At 35.9% G+C, this 24,188-nt stretch overlaps 1 protein-coding gene and 1 long non-coding RNA gene across 4 annotated transcripts; one reads left to right on the plus strand and one right to left on the minus strand.

Annotated features, from left to right (window-relative positions):
• The first annotated feature begins 71 nt into the window (after window positions 1-71).
• On the plus strand, window positions 72-24,151 carry LOC135168098 (putative epidermal cell surface receptor). 3 transcript variants are annotated; one of them, XM_064131994.1, is made up of 13 exons: window positions 72-278; window positions 1,333-1,662; window positions 1,785-2,118; window positions 12,951-13,385; window positions 13,923-14,406; window positions 14,999-15,213; window positions 16,158-16,510; window positions 16,887-17,151; window positions 18,043-19,263; window positions 20,019-20,470; window positions 20,578-20,829; window positions 21,566-22,117; window positions 22,972-24,151. In XM_064131994.1, the coding sequence occupies exons 3-13, from the start codon at window positions 1,998-2,000 to the stop codon at window positions 23,074-23,076; spliced, it is 4,455 nt and encodes a 1,484-aa protein (XP_063988064.1). In that variant the 5' UTR covers window positions 72-278; window positions 1,333-1,662; window positions 1,785-1,997; the 3' UTR covers window positions 23,077-24,151. The 3 variants fall into 3 exon arrangements, with proteins under 3 accessions (XP_063988064.1, XP_063988065.1, XP_063988063.1); XM_064131995.1 differs by having other exon boundaries at window positions 1,333-2,118; window positions 21,566-22,142; XM_064131993.1 differs by having other exon boundaries at window positions 1,333-2,118.
• Window positions 20,934-22,704, minus strand: LOC135168111 (uncharacterized). The gene is made up of 3 exons (XR_010299988.1): window positions 22,561-22,704; window positions 21,774-22,110; window positions 20,934-21,672 (listed from the first exon to the last, which is right to left on the minus strand). It is a non-coding gene; the product is annotated as an uncharacterized LOC135168111 (long non-coding RNA).
• Window positions 24,152-24,188: the final 37 nt, after the last annotated feature.

Genomic DNA, 24,188 nt, shown 5'->3' on the forward strand with positions numbered 1-24,188 from the left:
CAGAGGGATCCAAACCGGCTCGTTACGTCGTACGCTCCTGACATTGTTTTGAATGTCGCCATTTTGCACGACTCCTTTGTTTGTTTCTTGAATCAGTGAATTCGGTTGAATATTCGTGACAGTCAGGTGTCGAATAGTCAATGATTGACGGATTAGGGGTGTCTTGGAGATGCCAAAGGTGAAGTGAATGGACAATAAGTGAATAATCAACAAATACTAAATAACGAGTAGATTGTTAACATTATGGCAGCTGCAGCCTTTGCTGAAAATCTTCCAAGGTAAGCTATTGTGTTTTATTCGACATTTTTTCGTCATTCAGAAGAGGTTATGTCCCCATATCAATGATTAACGTTTTGGTTTTACTTGATCAGTTAATAGTACGCAAAAAAATGGGGAGACAATCATTTTCTTATCGTTTTTACCACTGGAAACCGAATGTACTAGAGTTATGTATAATCATGTACTTAGTTCAAGTATATTTTATGTTTATTTCAAGTTCACTGAAAGGAAAATTTGATAAAATGAAACAATAAGTCTTTTCCAATAGTGACGACGAAAGAATTCATTGATTTAACGAAATATATCAGCACTTTTAGACGATTGAAGTGAACTGTATTTTTCAATCGTTGATTCTGAGGGCTCCAAACAGGAACCTCATGCCTCGATCACATGAGGGTTCGAATTTATCGCATATTGGTTCGCATTCCCTCAATATTTAATCGAATTTCAATAATTAATCGAATAAATCGACTTGTGTTGATCTAAAAACGTTACGAAGGGGAAAATAAAAAATTAAAACGTTGAAAAAATAGAATTTTATTTCAACCCAAAAAAATATGTATCCAACAAGATATATTCTGTAAAATCTACAATATTTTTCTCTTAATATATATTTCAAGCATAAAATATACTAAATTAATATTATATACTAAGTTAACCATAAAACCACTTCATTTAAGAATTTTTTTCATTCCATTTAGCATTCAAAATACCAAATACAACTTTTAAAATTAAAAAAAAAATATTTTCATGAATACATATGTATTATGTGATATATTATATATCATATTTGATAATTTTGAAGCACTAGTCGACAACGCAGCTCCCCCTTCACCAAATAATCTCCAAAAATGTCCCTGAACACCTGCAATTTATCATCCCCACTTCTGGAAAATTCCAGAAAATCAACCAAACGAAAGAAAAAAAAAAAGATCAGGTCACTTCCCGATCCGTAATTCCCCTCACAGCATCTATCGGTATTCCACCGTGCAACTGTATCTACCTGCTGTAAACTGTTGAAAAGAGTGCCTCAACTCGTCTAAAATTCCTCAGGTAGAACGGAGACAGCTTCACGTTTGCGGGACAAGGGAGCCAGAAAATTGTACACAAGAGAACTCAGCGTCCAAGACGATGCCGAGCCGAATACGAAAAAGCAATGAACCTGTTGGAGTGAGTGAAAGAGGATCAGAGGTAAAAGCCAGAGTGGGACAGTCAATCGGCTTTTCACTGTAGTTCGGTTCATGTATTTAAACCGATGAGTGTGTGAAAGAGACTTGAACTGGAGGTAGAAAGGAAGGCGGAGGAATGGGCTCCGAGGAATAAGGCCTCCATCACCTTCACGTTTGTACAATCGTCTTCAGCCGTACTCGGTACCTCAAGGAGGTAAAGTCCCGCTTCTTCGAGCTCTGTATTTCGCTTTATTTACCTCATTCAATCAGTATTTTGCAGATAATTCTATGTTAATTGGAGATATCAGTGTAATTGTAAGATATTAATTGTTGTAGGATCGTTTGAAGACAACTGATGTCTCGTGAAAATTGTCTGGAAGACGTTGGGATCGTTGTTTAGGAGAATTTTTATCGAGTTTGATGAGAAAAAAATCAGTGCCAGTGACACAGAATTACAGAGTGGAAAAGTGGGTGTGAGTGCTGTCTCTTGGGATTGAAATAACATCGGTGGATTATTATTGTTGTTATCAGTGGGAAGAATGCGGTAGGATGCGAATTCAGGGAATATGGATTGTCCTCCTCGTCCTGGTGGCGTTATGCCTCCACAACGGGGACGGCTATGCAGAGGTCGATCGTGCGAGACTGAGATTTGTGCGATCGGATGTCATTGGTAAGTCGTTTATACGAGGGTTTTACGACGATTAACGTACGTTAAATATTTTCATCTTTCGAATAATCTCGTTGTTGATCTTTGGAGATTTTTCGAAGTAAAAATTTCAGTATTTTTACCCCAGTTTTTGGAGGATACACAGCAGGGGGAGTAGGATGTTTATTTAATAGGTTTTAGACGTTGATATTTGAGTAAATTAAGACGATCGATCGGGAAAATCTCTCTCATCTCATGCACACACTTTTTCTTTATTTATTTTCATAATTATTTTATCATTAAAAAATCAAAAATTCTGAACCCAATCGTAATAAACCTGTCAATTATGCGAACACTTTTTCTGTCTTACTACAATTGTTTATTTATAGAGAGATGTTTTAAATATAGACGAAGTTTATGTTTTTTTGATGAAGTGTAGCTCCAACTGATTAATTAAATCTGAGGGAAATTAAAACGTTAGACGAATAGGATTATTTTTAATCCAAAAGAATACGAATCCAATACGATATTTTTGTCTTAATAAACATTTTCAGTATAAAATATATTAAATTAATATTAAGATAATAGATTAATCATCAAATCAACACTTTATTTAGGTTTTTTTTTCATCCCATTTAGTATTCAAACATTTCCAATTGTTTACAATTTTTTATTATAAACATATATACATTATATGTTATATATTATATATTATATCTGATAATTTCGAAGCACTAGTACACAATACAACTCACCATTTTCCAAATTAACTCCAAATTTTCCCCGAACACCTTCAGTTTATTGGCGCAAATAAATTTTCGTTAACAACGAATAAAATAAAAAACGATGACCTGATTGTCTAAATCGTTCATCCCATATTTTTATGGCTCTGGCTTTTGAAAGATAGTTTATGGTCTTATTGACCTAGGACCGGAAATGGAATGAGAAAACTTCGCACAGAATTTTTCTACACGACGCACTAATTTATGTTTATCATTCCTTAATTATGAGTAACATTTTACGAGCAGAAGTAGTCGAGGGGGAAGGGAAGTTTTTTTGAGGGGGTGGATACTTTATTGACCCGACAGTTTTTCGAGAAAGGCCCTGACAACCAGTTTTAGTTTAATCTTTGTTGAGTATCCGGAGGACAACTCACCTCTTGACTGAATGTAAATTAATTCCTCTTAATTAATTATCGAACTCGGAATATAATCAAAGTGTTCGGTATTTTAATTTTAACGGGTTAATGATTCGAATATTTTGGATCGAATTCGATGGGAAAAATTTGAAATTCACATATTGAAGTTTAGGCTTAAGGTTGTTGTCGTGTAAAATATTTAATCGACAGTTTTTGTTTAAATTTTTAGGGCGAATTGTTCGACAAAGTAACTCCAAGACGATCAGTTTCGGTTTGAAATTGTCCTTTCAACAGAAATTTTTGAAATTTTGTTGATAGTTCACCTGTTTGAAAGGAACGTCACGAGTTAAAATTTGTAAAAAAAATCAACGATTCGATAATTTTTCAAACAATAATTCAAACAATAATTGTTTAGGACAACAATCGCATCATTGAATGAAGCAAAAAGAAATATAATCGATTCACTGTTTTGTTTTCGAGTAATAATTGGAAAAATTTTATAAATAATGTCAGTAAATTGTGCTATAATTGGGATCGTTTTGCAGGCCATCAACTTTTTCCAGAGACTGTCGCACAGCAACGACCTTAAATATCACTAGAAGCTTTATTGTTTATCGATACACATAGGGTACGTTGTTCAGCGTGTGGAAAGTCGGCAACGCGCGATGGATTCCACAGGGGAAATCGAGTCTCACCGATCCGCCTCTGTGGAACTGACTTCTCTCATTTATTTCTCATTATGTTGTTCGACTCCTGTAATTTATCCCATTTTCGAGCTCCTCGTTGGCTCAAAATAGGGCGGATATTGTGGAGTACTCAGGCTCATCAGGGTGAACGTGTGCTCATGGAAAGTATGTAAACGATATGCGTCGGCAAACAAGACTTCCGGGAGATGTTTCATTTTTTTTTGTGGACATATTTACGCAACAATCGATTTCCATTGAATGGGTTAAACCACTTTGCGCAAAACCTCGGCGAGTTCTTCAGTGACTCATAAAACTTAAGTAGAAAAGGTGTTATGAATTCATGAGGAGTAGGATTCGGGGGACAAGGTGATTGCGGGGACAGTGTCATCCACCCACGTGCTGGCTCGATACTATTTGAAATATTGATGACTAATTGGTATTTTCGGGGGAGAGAAATCGGTTGAAAATCCGGATTGAAAATGTACCTTAGAAAAATTCTAACAGTTTTGGGCTGAAAGGTATTTTGTAAATAGAAAGAATTTACATTGTTTGTATTTAAAATTTTCTACGTAATGAATTATCTAGATATTTTGGATTCTTTAGGTGTGAGTAATTAATTAGTTGAGTATTTTTTACTTAGCAATAGTCGAAATACTAAATTTTTTATTATTTAGTAGTTGACACATCTCTAAATATCAAGTAAAAACGTCTTTGGTATTTAAATCCAATCTAAATACCAAATATATTATTGTTTAGTATTTAGTTCAACATTCAAATCAAACAGCCAATAAATAAATAATCAAGTATTTGGAATTTTGATCACTAATTGGTATTTTCGGGGGAGAGAAATCGTTTAAAAATCTTTGAAAAATTCTAACAGTTTTCAGCCGAAAGATCTTTTGTAAATAGAAAGTATTTAAATACTTTTCGATTTAATATTTTCCACGTAACGAATTATCTAAATATTTTGGATTCTTTACGTGTAAGTAATTAATTAGTTGAGTATTGTTTATTCATCAACACTCGAAATACTTAGTAGTTGACACATCTCGAAATATCAAGTAAAAACCTGTTTGGTATTTAGATCAAATCTAAATACTAAATACATTATTATCAAGTATTTAGTTCAACATTCAGATCGAACCTCCAATAAATAAATAATCAACTAAAAAATAGTCGACGTCCAAGAAAGGCGAATCTTTGAATTTCATGTGTACCATTTTTTGGTCGATGTCTCTCTATTGGTCTGGTTTCACCTGTCGAAGTTCTGCGCATATTCTATCATCGAATTATCCGTGACCTCTAAATTTTGGAGGCTCCAAGGAGGGGGAAGGATCCTGGAGTACATTCCGGAGTGACACTCATTTTTTTTTTGGGGCTCAGGGGAATTTTTTGGCAATTTATCAGACGTTTTTGAATGGGAGATGAAGTTTTGGGTGGGATTGGGTCGGGGTTGGGGTTGGGTTTTACCTGGGGCGATGATGACTCGAGAGGAGCTCGAAAAACAGCTATTTGTCTTGTTTCAATGGGCCTTTCACTCGCCTCCAGAGCATTATCTAGAAGAACAATTTGCAATGGCAGTGGTAATTGCTAGAGCATAAGTGACTTTTACCGCTCTTTCATGAATAAGAATTTATTTGTTTAAGGAATGTTTAATGACGTCAATTGCGCCAAATAGGGGGCGAGATATTATTTTTATTCTCATTAAAATTGTTGTACTCTTTGCAAAAATTCAGAAATTATCGAAAAGTTTATGAAATTATAAAAAAACTCGATCACATTTGGAATTTTAATTGAAAAAAAACTAGAATTTAACAGAATGTTTTATGGAAAAAATAACATTTCCAGTGGATTCAAACATTAAAATCAGAATTTTTCCATCCCTCAGGATATAAATAATTTAATTAAGATAATCAGAGCAATTATTCGCGAAAATATTCATATTTTCATGGAGCTATTAAATAATAAGACAATTAAATCCACATCAAATGTTCATAAATAAAGTAAAAAATCAATGGATTTGTTATGCAACAAAACAGATGATCAAATACCACCAAAATTCAATGAATGAATATTTTTGGATATCGTAGAACTGGCCTTTGACATTCACAAACATTTTATTTTTCATTATTTAGCAAACGAATCGTTAAAAATTAAATATTACAAACTATATAGATATGTTTCACTGGCCATTTAAACCGGTCATCCGAAGGCTATGACTTCCAGTCCCACCCGGACATCTCCAACTTTTTTCCCCAAAATAAATTCTTTTGAAACCCATAATTTTCCTGGCGGAACGAAACTAGAAAATTTACCAAAAAATTCAACTTCGTCTTCTTGAACCTTCAAAAATTCTATCATCTCATCCTCTTAATTATCCAAAGTCATCACGGTACCCAGTGATCTCAATTTTCATTATTCTTCAAGTTTCTCCCACTTTGTTCACTCTCCAATGCGTTCACAGAATTCGCACGAATAACGGACGATATCATTAACGCGTGGTGTTCACCAACGTATGCACACAGCTCAACCCAGGAGATTGGGTCATTGATGCTGAGGAAATGAGGCTCGAAGTAATTCATTACCTCGTGAGAATGTTTTTTTTTTAATTCGTGAAGTTGTTGCGCGATTAAAATCTCATGTCTCAGATTGTTTACCCCGAGGGAAACGGGGGGAGGGGGTGATTATTATGTGCGTCTAACACTATATTTATACGGTTCACCTGCCTCATGTTCATTCGGGGATTTCGTGGATGACAGCGTGACCCCATTACTCTGAAAATTTGTGGGGAAAGGCAACTAGTTGGATGGGTTTATGACGGACTCATGGTGTGTAATTATTGAGAGATTTTCATCATCAAAATTGTACGATAGCAAATTTTAAGGTAAATTGCAAGTTAACATTGTTGAAACAGTTAATTGTTGGTAATTTATGGAAAATTTGGATATTTTTTTGGAAATTGTGGAAGGGGTTGAGGAGGATAAGGTTTTTTGCAGATGATATGTGTGATATGTATATTATACATATGTATAATGTATATAAAATATGTATTGTGTATTACTGAACTTATCATTCAATAAAATTTAATTTAGTTATATTTAAAAATGTAGATGTTTGTGAGATAAATTGAGGGGATATTTATGATCCGATGGGATATACTGAAACATTTACAATAGATATTTTTAGTTTTTCTATTTTATTTGCAACTTTAAAATTTAGTTAACTTCTGCTGTCAAATTAGATTTAAGAAATTTTGGTTTTTGTTTTATTCCTCTGCTCTCTGTGATACTGAAGAAATAAACATTAAGAGATTAACATTAAGTGTAGTCTGTAGTAATGAGATAATTACAATAAATGCAAAGCCTAATTAATGCTCGATTTGGTGGGGGAGGGAGAGAGGACAGGGCTTTAAAAGTAAATAATTTCCGAGGGGTTCATGGAGTATTATTGTAAAATATTGTTCCCTGAAAAATTAGTAAATATGTTTAGAAATTTTCTAATTGTTAATTGCAAAGTAACAGTTGATCACCACCTCAATTAATTAAATTAATTGATGGTGATTAATTTTATTTATTTATTTATTAAATTAATTGAGGCGTTGATTAAATTTAATTAATTAAGGTGGTGATCAACGGTCACTTTGCAATCCATCCGCCCTCCCCTTCTCACCCAAAAAAGACAGTTGATCACTATCTCAATTAAATTTTCCCAATTCCCAGGGTTCTACGTACTATAGAACAAGACTATTGATATTAAAAATTGCTAAAAATAGTTGATAATTTTTCAGAAAAGAATATAATAAAATAATCCGTCTCGAACCCCTCAGGAAATCGTTTCCTTTTAGAATCCTTCCCCTGTCCCCCTCCACCACCAAATCAAGCATTAATTACACTTTCAATTAATTACAATTATCGTAACATATTAATTAAAAAGACCGGGTTTCACTTTTTTTTTACTTTTTCTTTCAACATATTTTCATTTTTTTTTTAAGACCAAAAATATCTATTCCAGATACTTCAGTCTATCCAACTGGCCCTTCATTCAATTTAATTTAGTTGAACAACATTTTTTGTTAGTGCAAATGATTATTATTATTATTTTAACGTATATCCCTCACATCTGCCTCGTGATGCGCAGAATTCTTCCAATCAGTCGACGACGTTTCTCAGGTCGTCGAAGAGGACTGACCAGGAGAATAAACCGGGAGAGAAGTCATTATACAAAATCGTGTCCTGGAGGGACAAAAATATCCTTCAGGCGATATACTCGTGTAGCACATGCCATGCACCCCCAGGATCGTGCCCGAAGATCCCCGTGAATAGTATTTTTCCCCTGACAATTGATAAAATCGTTCTCGTTTTTTTTTTCGTCTCGTCGTTTGCATATACCATGAAGGGCCCAGTAACCGGCCGTACCCCCTTTCCGGACGCGGAGGGCTCTCACGACAGAGTTTACCATTGATTGTGGGAGTAAATGTTCAATCAAAATTTTTTTAAAAGTCCAGAATCAAAATTGGAGACACCAATAAATAAAAAGTGTGACAAAGTGTCGAAATAAAAAAAAACAGAACGAAGAAAATATTAAAATATTAATAAAATAATCGGATCATTTTCATGGTAATAAACAAACACATCAAATGAAAATTAAATAAATATGTCACATTAATTTTTGGAATTATTTTATAATTATTATGATGGGGGAGAGTAAGTAGGGTAGAGTACCGTAGAACTAGCTGTTCAGCAGAAAATATTATTTTTATTTTCCTGTTACAGATGTTATTTGGTTTTATATTTATTGACTGTTTTACATTATTACTTTTTACTGCACCAATAATTTTCTAGTTTGAAAATGTAGGCGTTGTTGTATCACTCTGAAGGTGACAAAAATTATTATAAAGTCACTACGCAAATTTTCCATTTGCTAATTAATTTTTTTTTAATTTAAATTATTGTAATCTTCTGTCAAACGATCAATAATTTAATAACGTGAAGGCCGTGGGTTTGAATCCCTCTGCAGCCAGTGTTTTTAATTCTATATATTATACATTAAATATTATATTTATTTAGGGAATTGTTTATAATGATGCTCATTTGCTCATCATGAGGCCCATTGTCGGATGTTACCATAAAAAATACAACTTCATGCTACACTTTCATTTCTCATCATTTTCTTATGATCAAAATAATTCGTAAACTCATTACCTTAATGACATTTTTTCTAACGTCATTGTAATGCCATTTTTTACTATAATTGAGGGAAATTGGATACACGAACTAAAAATATTTCCAATTCTCTGACACCAGTTTGTGTAATTAATTTTTTTTATGGTGCGTTTTGTATTAATTATTTTTACTGCAGTGAGTAATTCAGTAATTTACAAGAATACGCTCGAGGACTGTTTTTTAATTATAAAATATGTGCGTTGTAATGTCACTTTAAATGTTAAACAAGAACTATTATTAAACTATTATGCAAATTTTCAATATTTTTAAATTCCTCACTTTATCTTATTTCACGTTTCTAAATGCAGTCACATGTACTTTATAATTATTACGGCGGTAGTTCCTCTCGTTTATTTCATTTGTAGAATTTCGTGCAATTATATTGCTCATTATGAGGGTGATCATGGGTCGTAATGTGAGAGATGCCAATTTATGGTACACTTTCATTCCTCGTAATTTTCTTCGAGTGAGACCACTACATTAACGACGAAGCTACAGAGCTAGTGGTTTTATTTTTCTTATTCTCGTTCTATTATTTTTCCGTCCCGAAAATCTTCTGAATTTTGGTTTCTTTTTCAGTCGTCTAGGGATTTTTACTCACGTGGTACTGCCGTCCGACTCGCAGGCGAGAAAATGTCACGCGATTAAAAATCCCTATGACACCGATATTTTCCCGTAGTAATTTTCACGTTTTTAGGGATTTTTTATCACGTGTTGTTGCCTCGTCTTCGACTCGGACGACAATATCACGCAACAAAAAAATCCCTAGAAAAAAATTATTTATTGGAACGAATCAATTCCAAAAACTGCATTTGAGACCTAATTTTTTTTAATAAAAAATGTATTTTTATAACATTTTGAAGGTGAAATGAATCAAAATCATTCTGAACTTAAAAAATTCTTGAAGATTCAGTTTTTTTTTTTATTTTTAAATTTTAGACAAGACACCATATGAATTTAATACTATTATTATTATTATTATTATTATTATTATTATTATTATTATTATTATTTATTTCTCTTGATGTTACAAATGTCTTTCTTTGTTTTACATCCTCTCCAGCCTCTCTTAAAAATCTTTTCTATTAGTATGAATTTAATATTTTTTATCCAAATAGTTCACGTCCTCTCAGTTGGATAATTTTCTATAATAGTATTCTCCATGATGAGGGCAATCATGGACCGTAATACAAGACAGGACAAGCTATATTACACTTTTACTTCCCATAATTTTCACCTGGTGAGAAAAATTCGAGTACTCAATGCCCTAATGACATTTTTTACACCATTTTTTTAGTTATTATAATGTCATTTTTCAACCATAATATCCAAACATGACGTCACAAACCGTGAATTTCCAAGACTTCCGGTTATCATTTTTCCACTTGGGAAACTGAACGAGCGGTCAGAGACCAAACTATTGCATATAAACCTGGCCTAGGGAGCGACCTAGCTCGTTCCGGTTCTCTCGTGACAGGGAAATATGTCGACGCCTCTCGAAAGTTTTACAACTGCGTGACCAACCTGTCCTTGCGAAACAGCAGCCGTTAAACGTGCGAATTATACATTCAACTCGGGGTTTCCATGTTCTCTCCCTCTAGGGAGTTTTTCACTGATAAATGTGTCTGTGATAAATATTTACCGAAATACGTATGTAGGATCAAGTCAAATAAAAAGGATATGATTAAGTTTATTTTATGAAGGTAACAGTATGTTCTAAAGTACAATGCAGTCAAAATGATGTTAGGATCATTTGATGATTAGGATGTTAGGGTCAAGTCACAACTAAAACACTAAACTAATACCAATGTTCAAGACCCGAAAATGCACTGTTTTTCTCCTTTTCTTTCATCATTGGCTTTCTCTGTGAGTCCTCGACAATGCAGGGTCTGTCCTATGAGTGATAACCCAATTAATCCAATGGGATTAATTTTAATTAATTGAATTAACCCCAGCGAATTATTCGTATTCGGCAATGAGATTAATTTTAATTAATTGGATTAACCCCAGTGAATTATTCGTATTTGGTAATGAGATTAGTTTAAATTAATTGGATTAATCCCGTTGAATCCAAGAATTTTTCAAAAATCCAAATCATATCTTCGGTATAATGAGTCATTAAATTTCGAAAATGAAAAGAATAAAAGTTTTAATTAATTGATGGCACACGTTCCAATCACCATTTTCATGAAGACAACAATGACAATTTTGTTCGCCCCACGAGACCAACTCAATCCAATTCACCTGTATACAACCCTCGATTGTTCCTCATCCCCAATGAGGATATTATTTTCAATAATTTCCCTGCAAACGCAGGTCAAGATGGGCTCACTCTTGTTCGGTATTATAATTAACAAATTAAGTGATATGGATTACAGGAGCAACGATGATTTTTTAATGAATTAATCATCGGATGAATGAGTTGGTCTGCATAATGCCGTACAACGAGCATCTCGGATAGTTACGAAAGATCAACGCACCTCCAGGCGCCTTCTCTTTTCCAGTGAAAACCTTGGAGACTTGGACAGATGCTGACAAGAAATATATAGGATGCCTGCAGCAATACATGCATCAGGATCTACGAAGAATGTTCGCAGATTGTACTGCCAACACTAGACGGAATGGCGAGATTGAATGTTTATGGTTACTCACACGTACAGAAAAAAATTAACTGCGAATGCTTTGTATTAACAATTTTTACTGTTCGTTCGTTTACATGTGCGATACCTTAACGTGAAAATTAATGGAAATACTATACTCAATAATTATTTATCGTGTTAAACTGTCTGGATAGTGACGACTAAATTTTTAGTTCTTTTCGTATTTTGAAAAATCTTTTCCAAAAAATTTTATTCAAATCATATGTCATACTCAAGAGCAATAACACTGTCATAATTAGAAACTAATTATCTCCTCTGAGAATGACCCAATTTAGGGAATAAAATTGTTGATAGATAAATACTTCCCCCAAGTCAATGAATATTTGACAAAAATATTTTTTTTCTCAGTAGAACTCATTTTTTTTCTAATCTCAATATTGAAAATTTCTTAATTAAAATTATATTTTCTGGGAAGACAGTAATGATTGTTCAATGATAGTTCACTTTGATGAACATATTGTCGATCAACGAGTGTAAAATGAACCGCTGATTTACCCACTATTATCCGCCACTGAATCATGATCGGGTACCGTTAATCGTGTCTGCACATGGCATTGGGAAAAACCGCTTTGTGATGCGTAACGATTACAATATAATTCCTGTGGTGACTTTTAACGCTGTGTCCATTTCATTATCTGCTGTGTCACATACTAGTTTTTGGGGCATCGCTGTTACATTATCCACCGGTGCAGTGATGGCCAGGTGGCCTTGTCAGACATCCGGTTCGCCAAGTGGGTCTCATGAGATAGTGGGCCGAATTTTCGGACTCAAGACCCTGATGACGTGCAACAAATTTCACGATTTTTTTCGCTCAAATGAAGTCCCCCCCCCCCCCCCCACTGTTTCCAAATTCGAGAATCTATTTGCCAGAAATTTCTAATTTTCTTTCGCCTTCAAAGGAAAATGCTACGGAAATTTCAAGTTTCGTCTGATTTTTCCACGAAATTTTCTGAAATTTCACTGAATTTCTCTTGCAACAAAAATTTCCAATGTTCGCCCGGAAAATTTAGGCGAAAATTTTTTAACAGACAACAACTTTCCCGTTCCCCAGAGCTGGTGTCCGTTAAGAGAAATAATAATCATAATGTTGTAATTATAGTTAAAAACCTCATTTCTAACTGAGTTAATTATTTCTATTTAATTTTTTCAGATCAAGAAATTCCTGGAGTTCTTCCTCTCGACCCCAACAACTCCACCCTCGAGGTCCACAAGCCCTCCAAGGACGGCCTGGAAATAAAGAAAAAATTAACGATAGTTACCGAGTTTAAACTTAAGGATGAAACGAAACATCAAAAATCCAAAGATGTCAAGAATGAGGAGCAACTGATGAAGAGTTTGACGTCGAAGACAACTGATGAATCTCCTATTTTCCTTCCAACTGTGAGACCTCCAACCAATGAAACAAATTCTCACATTGAAAGTATTTCACCGTTCCTGGTTCGCGGAGAGCCCATCACCACGACTTCGGATGGCTCCAGGGCCCGAGCCCTGAATATTACAGCTCCAGAGCCCACCAATTCCCTGCATGCTAACCTGACTGATTTGTCTGATGTCAGTATGGATGATGAGGATAAAGAAATTGAAGGTTTGTTTTATTTTTAAATCTAAAACTCATCACAATTTTATTAATCATCACCATCAGTGATCATTCCTGAAGATTATCCTCAACTCTCGAGGAAGCTGACCCTTCAAGCCCTCCACGAGAGACTATTCACAGAGAAAATGCGAGTAATCATTGAAATCACATTCCCGCATTCGTAATTAAATCATAATCATTAATAGTAATTGTCATAATTTTTAGTCAGCGCAATTCATCATTTGTTCAATGACTTCCCTGTCAGTCCATCACTGCTGATTTTCAAATTTCCCGCGCGTCATCCCTACCCCTCTTAAAGCAAAAAAATTCCCCAAACAATTTTCCTTGGGATTCCCCTGATTTCTAGTTCATTAAAATCGGTAATCAGGGAAATAATTAGTAATCATGAATAATCGATCACACTTGGCAATCAGGATGTCACCCAATCAGTCTATGAACAGCCCCCCCCCCTCCGCTTCCAATCACGGAAATACGACACCGTCCGGTTACTGGGTCTCTCACATACCAATTTACTTCTATCCGCAGGAGGTGACTTCGTAGCAAACCAGAACGCAAGTAAATCCACAATCCACCCAACATTTCCCTCTCCAGTTATTACTTGTCAAGATGGAAACAAGATGTACCCAGTTGGTGAGAAAATATTGAGAGGATGCGAGGAAACGTGTGTTTGTGGTGAAGGTGGAGTTGTGAGAGATTGCAAGCCACGATGTGTGAGCCCAACCTTCAGGGCAGGTCGAGGAACTCTTGATCCATTGTGCCAGGAGCATCATGTTGATGCAGATGGATGTTGTGTTACCTTGGTCTGCGCTGATTCAGCACCAGAACCCGAGGAGAACTGTGTTTTTGGGAACAAGACGGTGATGAGGGGTCAGAGAATCGAGGATGGATGCTCCCAGGTCTGTGGTTGCGAAGCTGGGGGCATTCTGAAGTGCCAACCCAGGTGTCCACCCAATGATACCAGCTCGGGACTGAAGCAACATGATCGTTGTGTTGCTCTGCCAGATCCAAGGTGATTAATTATTTATTTTTATCAGAGCAAAATAAGACTTTGTTCCTTTCCTGCATTTCATCTTCATTTCTAGTTCATTTATTTCGGTAATGAAGTGATTAAGTTAATTAGTTCAAGGAGCAGATAAATATTGAATACCAGGGGAGGTTCTTGACCTAAATATTTTGAATAAAAGTGAAATTATTGTTTAATAATGACACACTTTAATAATAATTTAATTAAAATGGCAGATTGATATATTTTGTAAACATCAATCGCACCAAAAAAATGGGAAAAATAGGATTTAAATGTCTATTTTAAAAAACTTTTTACTTTTTATAAATTCAATAATCCGGAAAGCCTTTTGGCAAATAAATAACAAAGACAATAATAATACCCTTGGGCTTTCTAATTATGCACTTGCCATTCACGTTTCCTCGCCGATTTTTTCTCGCAATTATTAATTTCTTTCACCTGAAAACTCTCGCTCCTTCCGCATATTTTCATCTACTTTACTTAATTCCAAGATCGTAATCATCATATCAACTTTTCATAATCATTTAATTGTTTTTCAAGTGTCTACTACAATACCAATTACTATTTTTTTAACCAGAGATTCTTGCTGCACTATCACGTTGTGCGATGTGAGCTTGGGTGAGCACGAGATCAAATCAGAGAATGCTGCTGATCTCACGGTTAATCTGGCTGACGTGAAAGTACTAAATTCGACAGCAATTAAACTCAAATTGTCTTCGGAATTATCGAATGGTGCTGCTGTGGAAATTTCTGAGAATAGCCATGTCTGGAGGCAACGAAAACCTGACAAAGGTAATTGTTATTTTCCGTTGCGTACAATAAGAACTAATGAAATCCAACAATAAGCGATTGCTGATTTTTTTCTGACCTTTCTTCGTGATATTCATTAGCTCCAAAGACATAAACAACAATCTCTCTTGTTGATAATTATATATTCAATGACGATGTTTTTTAGATGCAGATAATATTATTTCTGACATTTCTTTTTAGCGTTTTTTCTTGAAAAATTTTATTTTAAAAGAAACTGAACAACAGGAGGTCTTTGTTTAAGGCCCAATTGGATGGACTCAAATATCTGGAATAAATCGTCTTTGTTTTTATATTAACTTTTGTGAAGTCCTCCATCAAGTAGAGATGCAACAGAAAAATAGAAAATATCCTGAAAAAAAAATTAAAAAAACTAAAAATGTAGAACCTGACCGGAGGATAAGGCGAGGAGACGTATCTAAAAGTAAATGATTTCCTAAACAATTCATACATCATTATTTTAAAATATTGCTCTCTGAAAAATTATTGAATATTTTTAGAAATTTTCTAATTACCCTAGTCTTATCGTAAAAGTCTACAATCCTGAGAATTAGAAAAATTTAATTGACGTGATCAACTGTCACTTTGCAATCCACCAGATAGCAACATGAACCCGGCCACCCCTCCCCTTCTCTCGCAATAAAACAACAGTTGATCACCTCAATTAAATTTTCCTAATTCCCAGGGCCTCTAGCCATCCTACGGTAAGACTACGATAATTAAAAAATGTAAAAAAAATATTAAAAAAAATTTCAGAGAACAATATTTTACTATTGGTCGTCACGTGTTGATTACAGAATGATTTACCTTCTGGATATTTCCCGTTCCTCACCTCCCCCCTTCTGATGCGCTAAAGTGTTTAAAGTTTGTAAATATGAGGATTGTAATTGAAACGAAAAACCATTAACACAGAATTTTTCTTTATACAGATGGAATTATATCAAATCTTGAGCCAGCGCACAGCTACTACGTCCGGATCACCGAGGGAATCAGAACAGGACCCGCAGTTCGTGTGAACCTTCCAGCGGAAGTAATTAAGACCAACATAACTGAAAAAATGGATAAAAACTCCTGTTTCCATCGGGGTAAATCCTACAAAATCGGGGCCGAGTGGTATGACGAGTGCATATCCTTTTGCATGTGCAGTGAGGGCCCAAAAACCGAATGCGTCACCATTGAGTGCCCCACTGACTTCGGATTGGACGTTCTGGATCCACACTGTCTCGATTGGGAGACAGTCCCTCCGGATTTCGTCCCGAAGGAGCCGCAGTGCTGTCCCCAGGTAATGAAACTTCATCTTCCAGATATTTTATTTAATTTTATTCCGTCAATTAACTGAAAAATTTGGGAAATGAAAATATTCAAAATCAGGTGATCGAGTCGGCAAAAGGTCGACCTGGGGGTGGGTTTATTTTTAATTACACTAGAGGTGCATTATCAACTCTTCCAAAGGCAAAGGAAATGTCTGAACATTGTTGCTTGAGAAATTAAACAATAAATTATAAATTAAAAACAAATTTGGATTCTTTTCAATTTTAATTATGAATTTTCGGGAAATACAATGAAATTAATGACCTCTAGATCGTTTTACAACTTCAGTTTCCATAATTTTTTTAATTAACACTATTGAAAATTATATTTTACGTTAATGTTCGCAGCAAGTTCGATGCAGAAACAATGGCTCGTGCGATTATGAAGGAAGAACGTACGACAACTGGAGTGAAATACCAAGTAACGTAACAGGATGTGAGAAGAGATGTTACTGCGAAATGGGAAAAGTAGCATGTCAAGCTGCATGTCCACCAGTTACAGCTCTACCACCTTCAACATTACATTGTCCATCCAACCAAGCAGTTTTGAGAAAACTACCTGGTGATGAGTGCTGCTCTCACTGGGTCTGCGACGCCGCACACCTCATTCCAGGCAAGTTTTTTAATTTATTTATTTTTCATAGCGTTGTCATCTTCATGTCATCTCATTCATTTCTTCTACATGCCCCAGTAGTCAACGAGATCTACTAATCATGTCTTTCGGTGGAGGTACATCTGCATTCATTTGCTGTAGAAGGCCCAGGGGCCGAGAAAGGAGGGAAAAACGTGAAAATGGATTTTAGAATATTCCCGGAGCTTTAGAAAAATCGCGTATCGAATTAAATCTCGTTGCATTTATCGCACTATCGATATTATTTTGTAAAATATCTGCGAAAAGGACTGATGAAAAATTCAGGCGCCTTATCAGGTGTCTTAAGTAAAATTTCTTTAACTTCCTGAAGATCCAATTGAATAAACTAGACAAAATTTGCTGAATTATTCCTCTAGGAGCCCCAGGACCCGAAAAAACCGCGAAAAATGTCAGAACCGACTTTAGGGAATCGCCAGAGTCTTAAAAAAATCGCAAATCACCTCCGGAAACGAATGTCATTGGATTTACTACTCTATCCATCTTATTGTTTGAGGTATCAGCGAAAACCCGGATGATCCCAACTTCATTTGACTGACAAAAATTGCATGTCTTCATGTTTCTATTGAGACTTCTTCTGTACAGCGATAGAAAAAATTAATTTAATCCAGAGAATTTTATTCAAATAATTTACCATTACATTGAAAATCCCTTTAAATTAAAAAAAAAACCGTAGACAAATGATTGACGTCCCCCCGTAGAAGATCTCCTGCATTTCAAATTATTTCCAGCAATTGCAACTCGTCACAAAAACGAAATATCTCGATAAAACCCATTTTTTCTATCACCGTAAAAAAAACTCGCCTGCGAACCCTGAAAACCGCAAACTTGACCCTCGTCTTTGCTCCATTCCAGGGATGAACCCGTCCGCGCAACCGGGCCCCAATTCCTCCCCACATCCCCCAGACACCCTCAGGCCCCCCAACACCACCTCCCCAGCATCAACATTCCATCCAGACAGCGATAAAACCACAACAAGTATATCCCCAACGATAATCCACAGTCATCCCCCCATAAACTCCGTATCACACCCGATGATCCCCTACTACAACGGCCCCTACAACCCCAGCTACAAGCCCACCGAGTCCAGCATCGAGGATATATTCGGCCTGTCGACTCGAGCACCAGAGAAGCCCGTTATACCCCATGGAAAGGACAAATCAAAGACAAAACCAGACGCGAAGAAACCTCTGGAGCCAACGAAGCCCCACAAAGACGGAGTCGAGCAACTTCCACCGAGTCACAGTTTCCCAGGACCACTGGCCCCAAGCAAGTTCCCAGGGCTCCCTAAGGACCCCTCGAGCATTGATGTCCCTTCGAAAAACCCCAACAAACTCTCCCAGCCCGAGAAGAGGCCAGATCAACCCCAATTCGTTTCCCTGAATCACAACGATCGACCTGAGTACACCTTCTCACCCACCAATGGCGAGAACATTCCACCGAGTCATTTTGATCCCAATCAATTTGACAACGCCGACGTGGGGCCACCGTACGTTGCCACCAATGGAGGAAAGAAGAAGGTCCCCAGCATCGAGGGCTTCACCGACGACTCCAAGACAAAATCTCCGGGTCAGTTCGCCGGAAAAATAAAACCAGGACAGCGTAAACCAGAACAGGAAATCGTTCCGGATGATCTGCTGCATTTAATTAACCTTCATCATCCTGGCCTCACTCAACTGGATCATCCACCGGCTCAGGGTCATCCTGGTATCTACGAGTTTCATCAGCAGATATCGAATCATGGCGAGCCCAATCAGGGAACCAATCAGATACAACCGAATTACTTTGGGGTGCAGGAGCCCATCAAGAAGTGGCCGCAGGTTGTTGCTCATAAAAATGAAAATGGAGAAACTACTTATCATATTCACAGGTCTGAGGTACCCAATTCACCTCATCAGATTGAGGAACTGCTCGCTCATATCAGCCAGCACGACTCGAATCTTGGGCCCTTTCAACAGTATCCTAATCAACCGGCTATTGTTCATAACTATCAGAATGGCCCACCTCCACCACCCAGGATTGGACAGATTGCCAATTCAGGAGTTGTCACACATTTGAATCATCCGTTCAGTTCAGGTTCGTGAAGGATTAGTTTGGGAAAATGTCATTTGCTTTTCATTCATTTCATTTGGGAGGGGAAAGTGGAATTTTCAAATGTTTCGTTTCATTTTAGTTCATATTATGATTTTTTGGTATTGTTAATTATTGTTTAGATGTTATGGTGTTTGTTAAGTTTATGATAATTAGTTTTATGAATTTTTTTTTTTTGTGTTTTGTCGCAATTTACGGTGGGATGAATTCAAGGAAATTCTGGGGAATATTAATTTGAATTCATCTTGACGGTTCGAAATTTGGAATTCCTGGGAATTTCATTGAATTCCATATTCGGTAGCATATGGCCTTGAAAGTGACTTCACTGTTGGACATTTTTTGGAGGAAATTTTAACTTAATTTGAATTTTTTGTAATTATTCCGCGAGAACAAAACGATCGATCGATTAAATTTCTTTGACTGTAGTCAATGGTAGAGGTTCCCCCAAACGATTTTTAATTGAAAAAACAATCGAGCAGTCGATTGTTCAAAAATTCTAATCCCTAACGTTCCGTTTAAATCCGTGAGAAGTTAATCAAATTTCAAAAACTGATATTTCAACTTCAAAACGGACAATTTCTCAATCAGAAAGTGATTATTTTGCAACTATTTTTGTACCTATTCATCATAAAAATGTGAACAAAAATTGTCCAGGAAATATTTTATACACACAACAATTTTAAAAAGTATATAATTTCGTGCTCATTCAAAAAATCTCAAAATTTTATAAAAAATTATAGGAGTAACAGACAGATTCCCAGCGGGCTTTCCCATCCACGGAATCGGCTCTTATCCTGACAAGGTCAGCCAGTCCTCCTCTGACGAAATAGTCATCAAAGCCCTGGATCCACTGGACGACAGAACAGTTCGTGTAGTATTCACTGTTCCCCCAGTTCTCGTTGGTCTCCATGGACGCGTTGAATTACGGTACACCAACGACAAGTCAAACCACGATCCATCGACTTGGAAGTCTCAGATATTCATCCCTCCCCATGACCTCATCGAGACACCACAAATGGAATTCGATCTGGACAGCCTTGAACCCGCCACCGAGTACCAGATTCGAGTCACTGTCAATCTCAAGGACATTGCCAATAGCCCCACCAGCAGAATTTATAATGTAATGACGCTGGAGAAACACGAGGAACTGACAACTCTTCCCCCTCAAATTCCCATTGACGCTGAGCTCCGGGTATTTTTTTTCATACATTTATTTATAAAAATGAACTTATCACAACTGAATCCTTTTGACAGCAGATAAATCCACAAAAAACTCATTCACAATAATGAATCTTCCAGGTCGTGGAGACCAATTCCAGTTGGGTAAACGTCATGTGGAAGAAGTTTACTGAGTACGAGATGCAGTTCATTGACGGCGTACAATTGAGGTACAAAGAACATGATGGAAAAGTTTATGCTGCCACACCACTCATTCATCGCGCTGTCACTAGTTACATAATTGAGAATCTCAAACCAGCGACAGTCTACGAAATTGGAATTTCGATTATTCCATTTCCGGGACAAACTACTGAGCTCGTCAGTGATAAAACGGTGAGTCTTCTCCTGAATATGAGGATTTAACGTCCGGTTGGATACACTGAACTATCTGGAATAGTTTTTCTCCAATTTATATGTTAACATAATTGCAATAAATGTAAACCCGGTGATGCCTGGGTTAGCAGAGCATGAGGACAGGGGAAGGATTAAAAGGACTAAAAGTAAATGATTTCCTGCGGGGTTTTATGGAGCATTATTTTAAAAAATTGTTCTCTGAAAAATTATTAAATGTTAGAAATTTTTTAATTACCCTAGTCTTACCGTAAAATGTCAAGAACTGTCACTTTATTACGAGAGAAGGGAAGGGGTGGGCATATTCGTGTTGCTGTCAGGTGGATTGCAAAGTGACTGTTGATCACCACGTCAATTAAATTTTCCTAATTCCCAGGTTTCTACGTATTATAGAATGAGACTCTGCTAATTAAAAAATTTCTAGAAATATTTGATCATTTTTCAAGGAACAATATTTTACAATTCCTCTAGCGGGGGAAACGTGGAAGGAAATGACAATCAATCACTTTTTACGTCAAGATTTGTTGGATAAATTAGACTTGGGAGGGTAATTTTGCTGATCAAAACAAACCTTCGTCCCTCGTTTCACCCCTTAGAGCTCTAATTTTCATCTAAAATTTGTTTGAAACCATTTTCCCGTCTCCTCTAAGAAATTTCGATAAAAATACTTCACAATCAATTAATCAATTAATCAACAATTCCCTTTCGTCTCCCCCAGGTGGAGATAATAACAGCAGTGGAGCCCGACCCCTACTCGTTCGACGTCAAAGTCGAAATAAAAACCGTGAAATCCCAGGACGTCGAGATCTCCTGGAGTGGTGTACCCTATCCAGAGGACAAATACGTCAACATTTATCGTGCGATCTATCAGAGTGACTCAGGAAAAGAGGACACGAGCACCTTTAAAATAGCTAAACGAGACTCACTGGCCAAGACATTGATCAGTGATTTGAAACCAGGCACCAGGTATCGCCTCTGGCTGGAAGTCTATCTCACCAATGGACGGATTAAGAAAAGCAATGTCCAGGATTTTGTGACTAAGCCAGGTGTTATTCTCCAGTCTGGTGTCACTCATCAGGGAAAATTAGCATCGATTCCCCTTCACGAGGGGGATTACTATGGTCCCCTGGTTATTGTTGCTATTCTCGCGTCGTTGTCCATTCTCTCGACTCTGATACTACTCATGATGCTGATGAAGAGGAGATCCAGCAGCAAAGCTGATATATCACCGAGGAAAACAACGTCAGCTTATGATAATCCTTCCTATAAGGTAGAAATACAACAAGAAACTATGGGTAATTCATTTGCTCTTTCAATCTTTCCTTTATTTGCACAGAGAAAATAATTTTGTTATCAACAATATGTGATTTCTGATTTTATTGGGAGTATTTGCAGAAGAAAATATTTCTTTTAGGTTTATCTTTGGGATAGGCATCGCCTGGTGAAGAAAATGCATTTTCAGGGGTGGGAATTATCGGGAAATGGAATATTGTTATTGAATAAACAATTGCTGATAAGGATTCATTAAGGATTAAGTATTTAAATAACTACGAACGAACTAACAAAGTTATCGTAAAAATCTAAAAGTCCACATTTTATCAGTTAATTATAATACAGATTAATTTGTTTTCTTGTTACGAAATACTCAATACCAGGTATTTAGGTATGAAGTTATTCATTATTTAGAACCAATTAAGATATTTAACTAAATACCTGACTTCCTCCCCTGGAGGAATAATATCCAAGAAAATATTTTCTTCTGTCACGAATATCAATCTTCAGCGAGAATAATTTTTTTCTCTCTGTGCATTGCTGAGAAAGAAGTTTCTAGCTTATTATGCAATTAGTTTATCCATCGATTACGATCGTTTGTTCATTTGTCAATTCAATTCTCCTTTTTTCCTTTCATTTCACGCATCCAGTGATGTTTTTACCTTGAAATATTTTTTTTTCACAGCGAATGCCGAAAATTTATTCTCTTGGACTCTATTTACCATTATTTTTGCTAGAGAAATGCATTTTTAAGAGTCAGTAGCTCTTCTGTGAATACTAGAAACTTTTGCCTCTCTGAAAGAACTACATTTGTTCGCTCTCAGTTACATAAATTTATTTTTTTTTCTTCAGACTTGTGAGGACGCAGTCACAATCACGAATGGTCACAACAAAGCCACTGAGCACGAGATGTCAACCATCAATTCAAATGATACAAATACTAAAGAGAGCGTTTAATCGAGGAATTCCAGGAAATTGTAGTTATCCATGACGGTATTACAAACATTATATCGATGGAGATACAAAATTATCCGTCCATTTGTCAGTCCAGTGTCGTAATACATCACCTTCATTTCTTGAACTTAGAACCAGTAAAACTGCCATTTTTTTTCAACGTGCTGATGATTCTTTTCGGTTTGACATCGATAACTTATACGACAACGTTTTTTTTTTTATTTTATGTTGCCAAGTGTGAATAACAACCGATAACATTAAGGAGGAATTTAAATATTTTTTTTCGTCAGTCCAGGACTTTCTCAACAGGAATTTCACAGGTTTTTTCACTCTTCTCTTTTCTAAACCGACGAATAATATCAATAGAATCAGTTTTAAACAAAATAAACTTCTGTTATTAAACTTTTGCGGAAAAGTCAATGAACATTTTTTTGCTGCACATTTTTTAACCGAAAATATTCTATAGATCTCAGACAAATTCCACAGAAATACGTTATTTAATGCAACTTTTTTATTAAACAATTTTCTATAAAAATTCCTTCCCATGAATTTCTAATTCTAAAACCACTTAGGGGACCGCTTTCACCAGAATTACCCAGTTTTAGAGAAAATTAGAGGTCTATTAATTGGTCGTACTGATTTTTTTGTAAATGTTTCACGAAAAAACTGGGTCAACTGCAAAAAACGTTTTCATTGATAATTTCACTTCGAGATTCCTCTATAATTGAAATTATTGTTATTCAACATGAAAGCGTGTATATAGAATTCCTGTGCAATAATGTAACTTACGTCGCACGATCTTAGTGACTGAACATAAACGAAATAATCATGTTACATGTCATAGGAGACTTTGAACTTGATATCAGAAACTCCGAATTGAATCTAATCAGTAGAGGTTTATCTAATTATTATCATCATTATCGTGTATTTAAATAGAGCGTAAGGTTTATGTAATAGTACGTTGTCCAGAAGGGATGATGAAAAAAATGTACAGTATATATTTGTATTAACAAAATGAAATTTCTATATATATTGACAGATATGAATTCAGAAAAATAAAGAAAATATTCGTTCATTATTTTCGTTGATATTCTTTGCATGACAACAATTTTGAT

The sequence above is a fragment of the Diachasmimorpha longicaudata genome, chromosome 12 (genome assembly GCF_034640455.1).
Source record: "Diachasmimorpha longicaudata isolate KC_UGA_2023 chromosome 12, iyDiaLong2, whole genome shotgun sequence".
NCBI classification, from domain to species: domain Eukaryota; kingdom Metazoa; phylum Arthropoda; class Insecta; order Hymenoptera; family Braconidae; genus Diachasmimorpha; species Diachasmimorpha longicaudata.

Coding starts and splice junctions, on each gene's coding strand:
- LOC135168098 (XM_064131993.1), top strand. CDS start 1,998: ATGCGAATTCAGGGAATATGGATTGTCCTCCTCGTCCTGGTGGCGTTA. Junction 17,152..18,042: donor CGCCGCACACCTCATTCCAG/GCAAGTTTTTTA, acceptor GCTCCATTCCAG/GGATGAACCCGTCCGCGCAA. Junction 19,264..20,018: donor GAATCATCCGTTCAGTTCAG/GTTCGTGAAGGA, acceptor AAAAAATTATAG/GAGTAACAGACAGATTCCCA.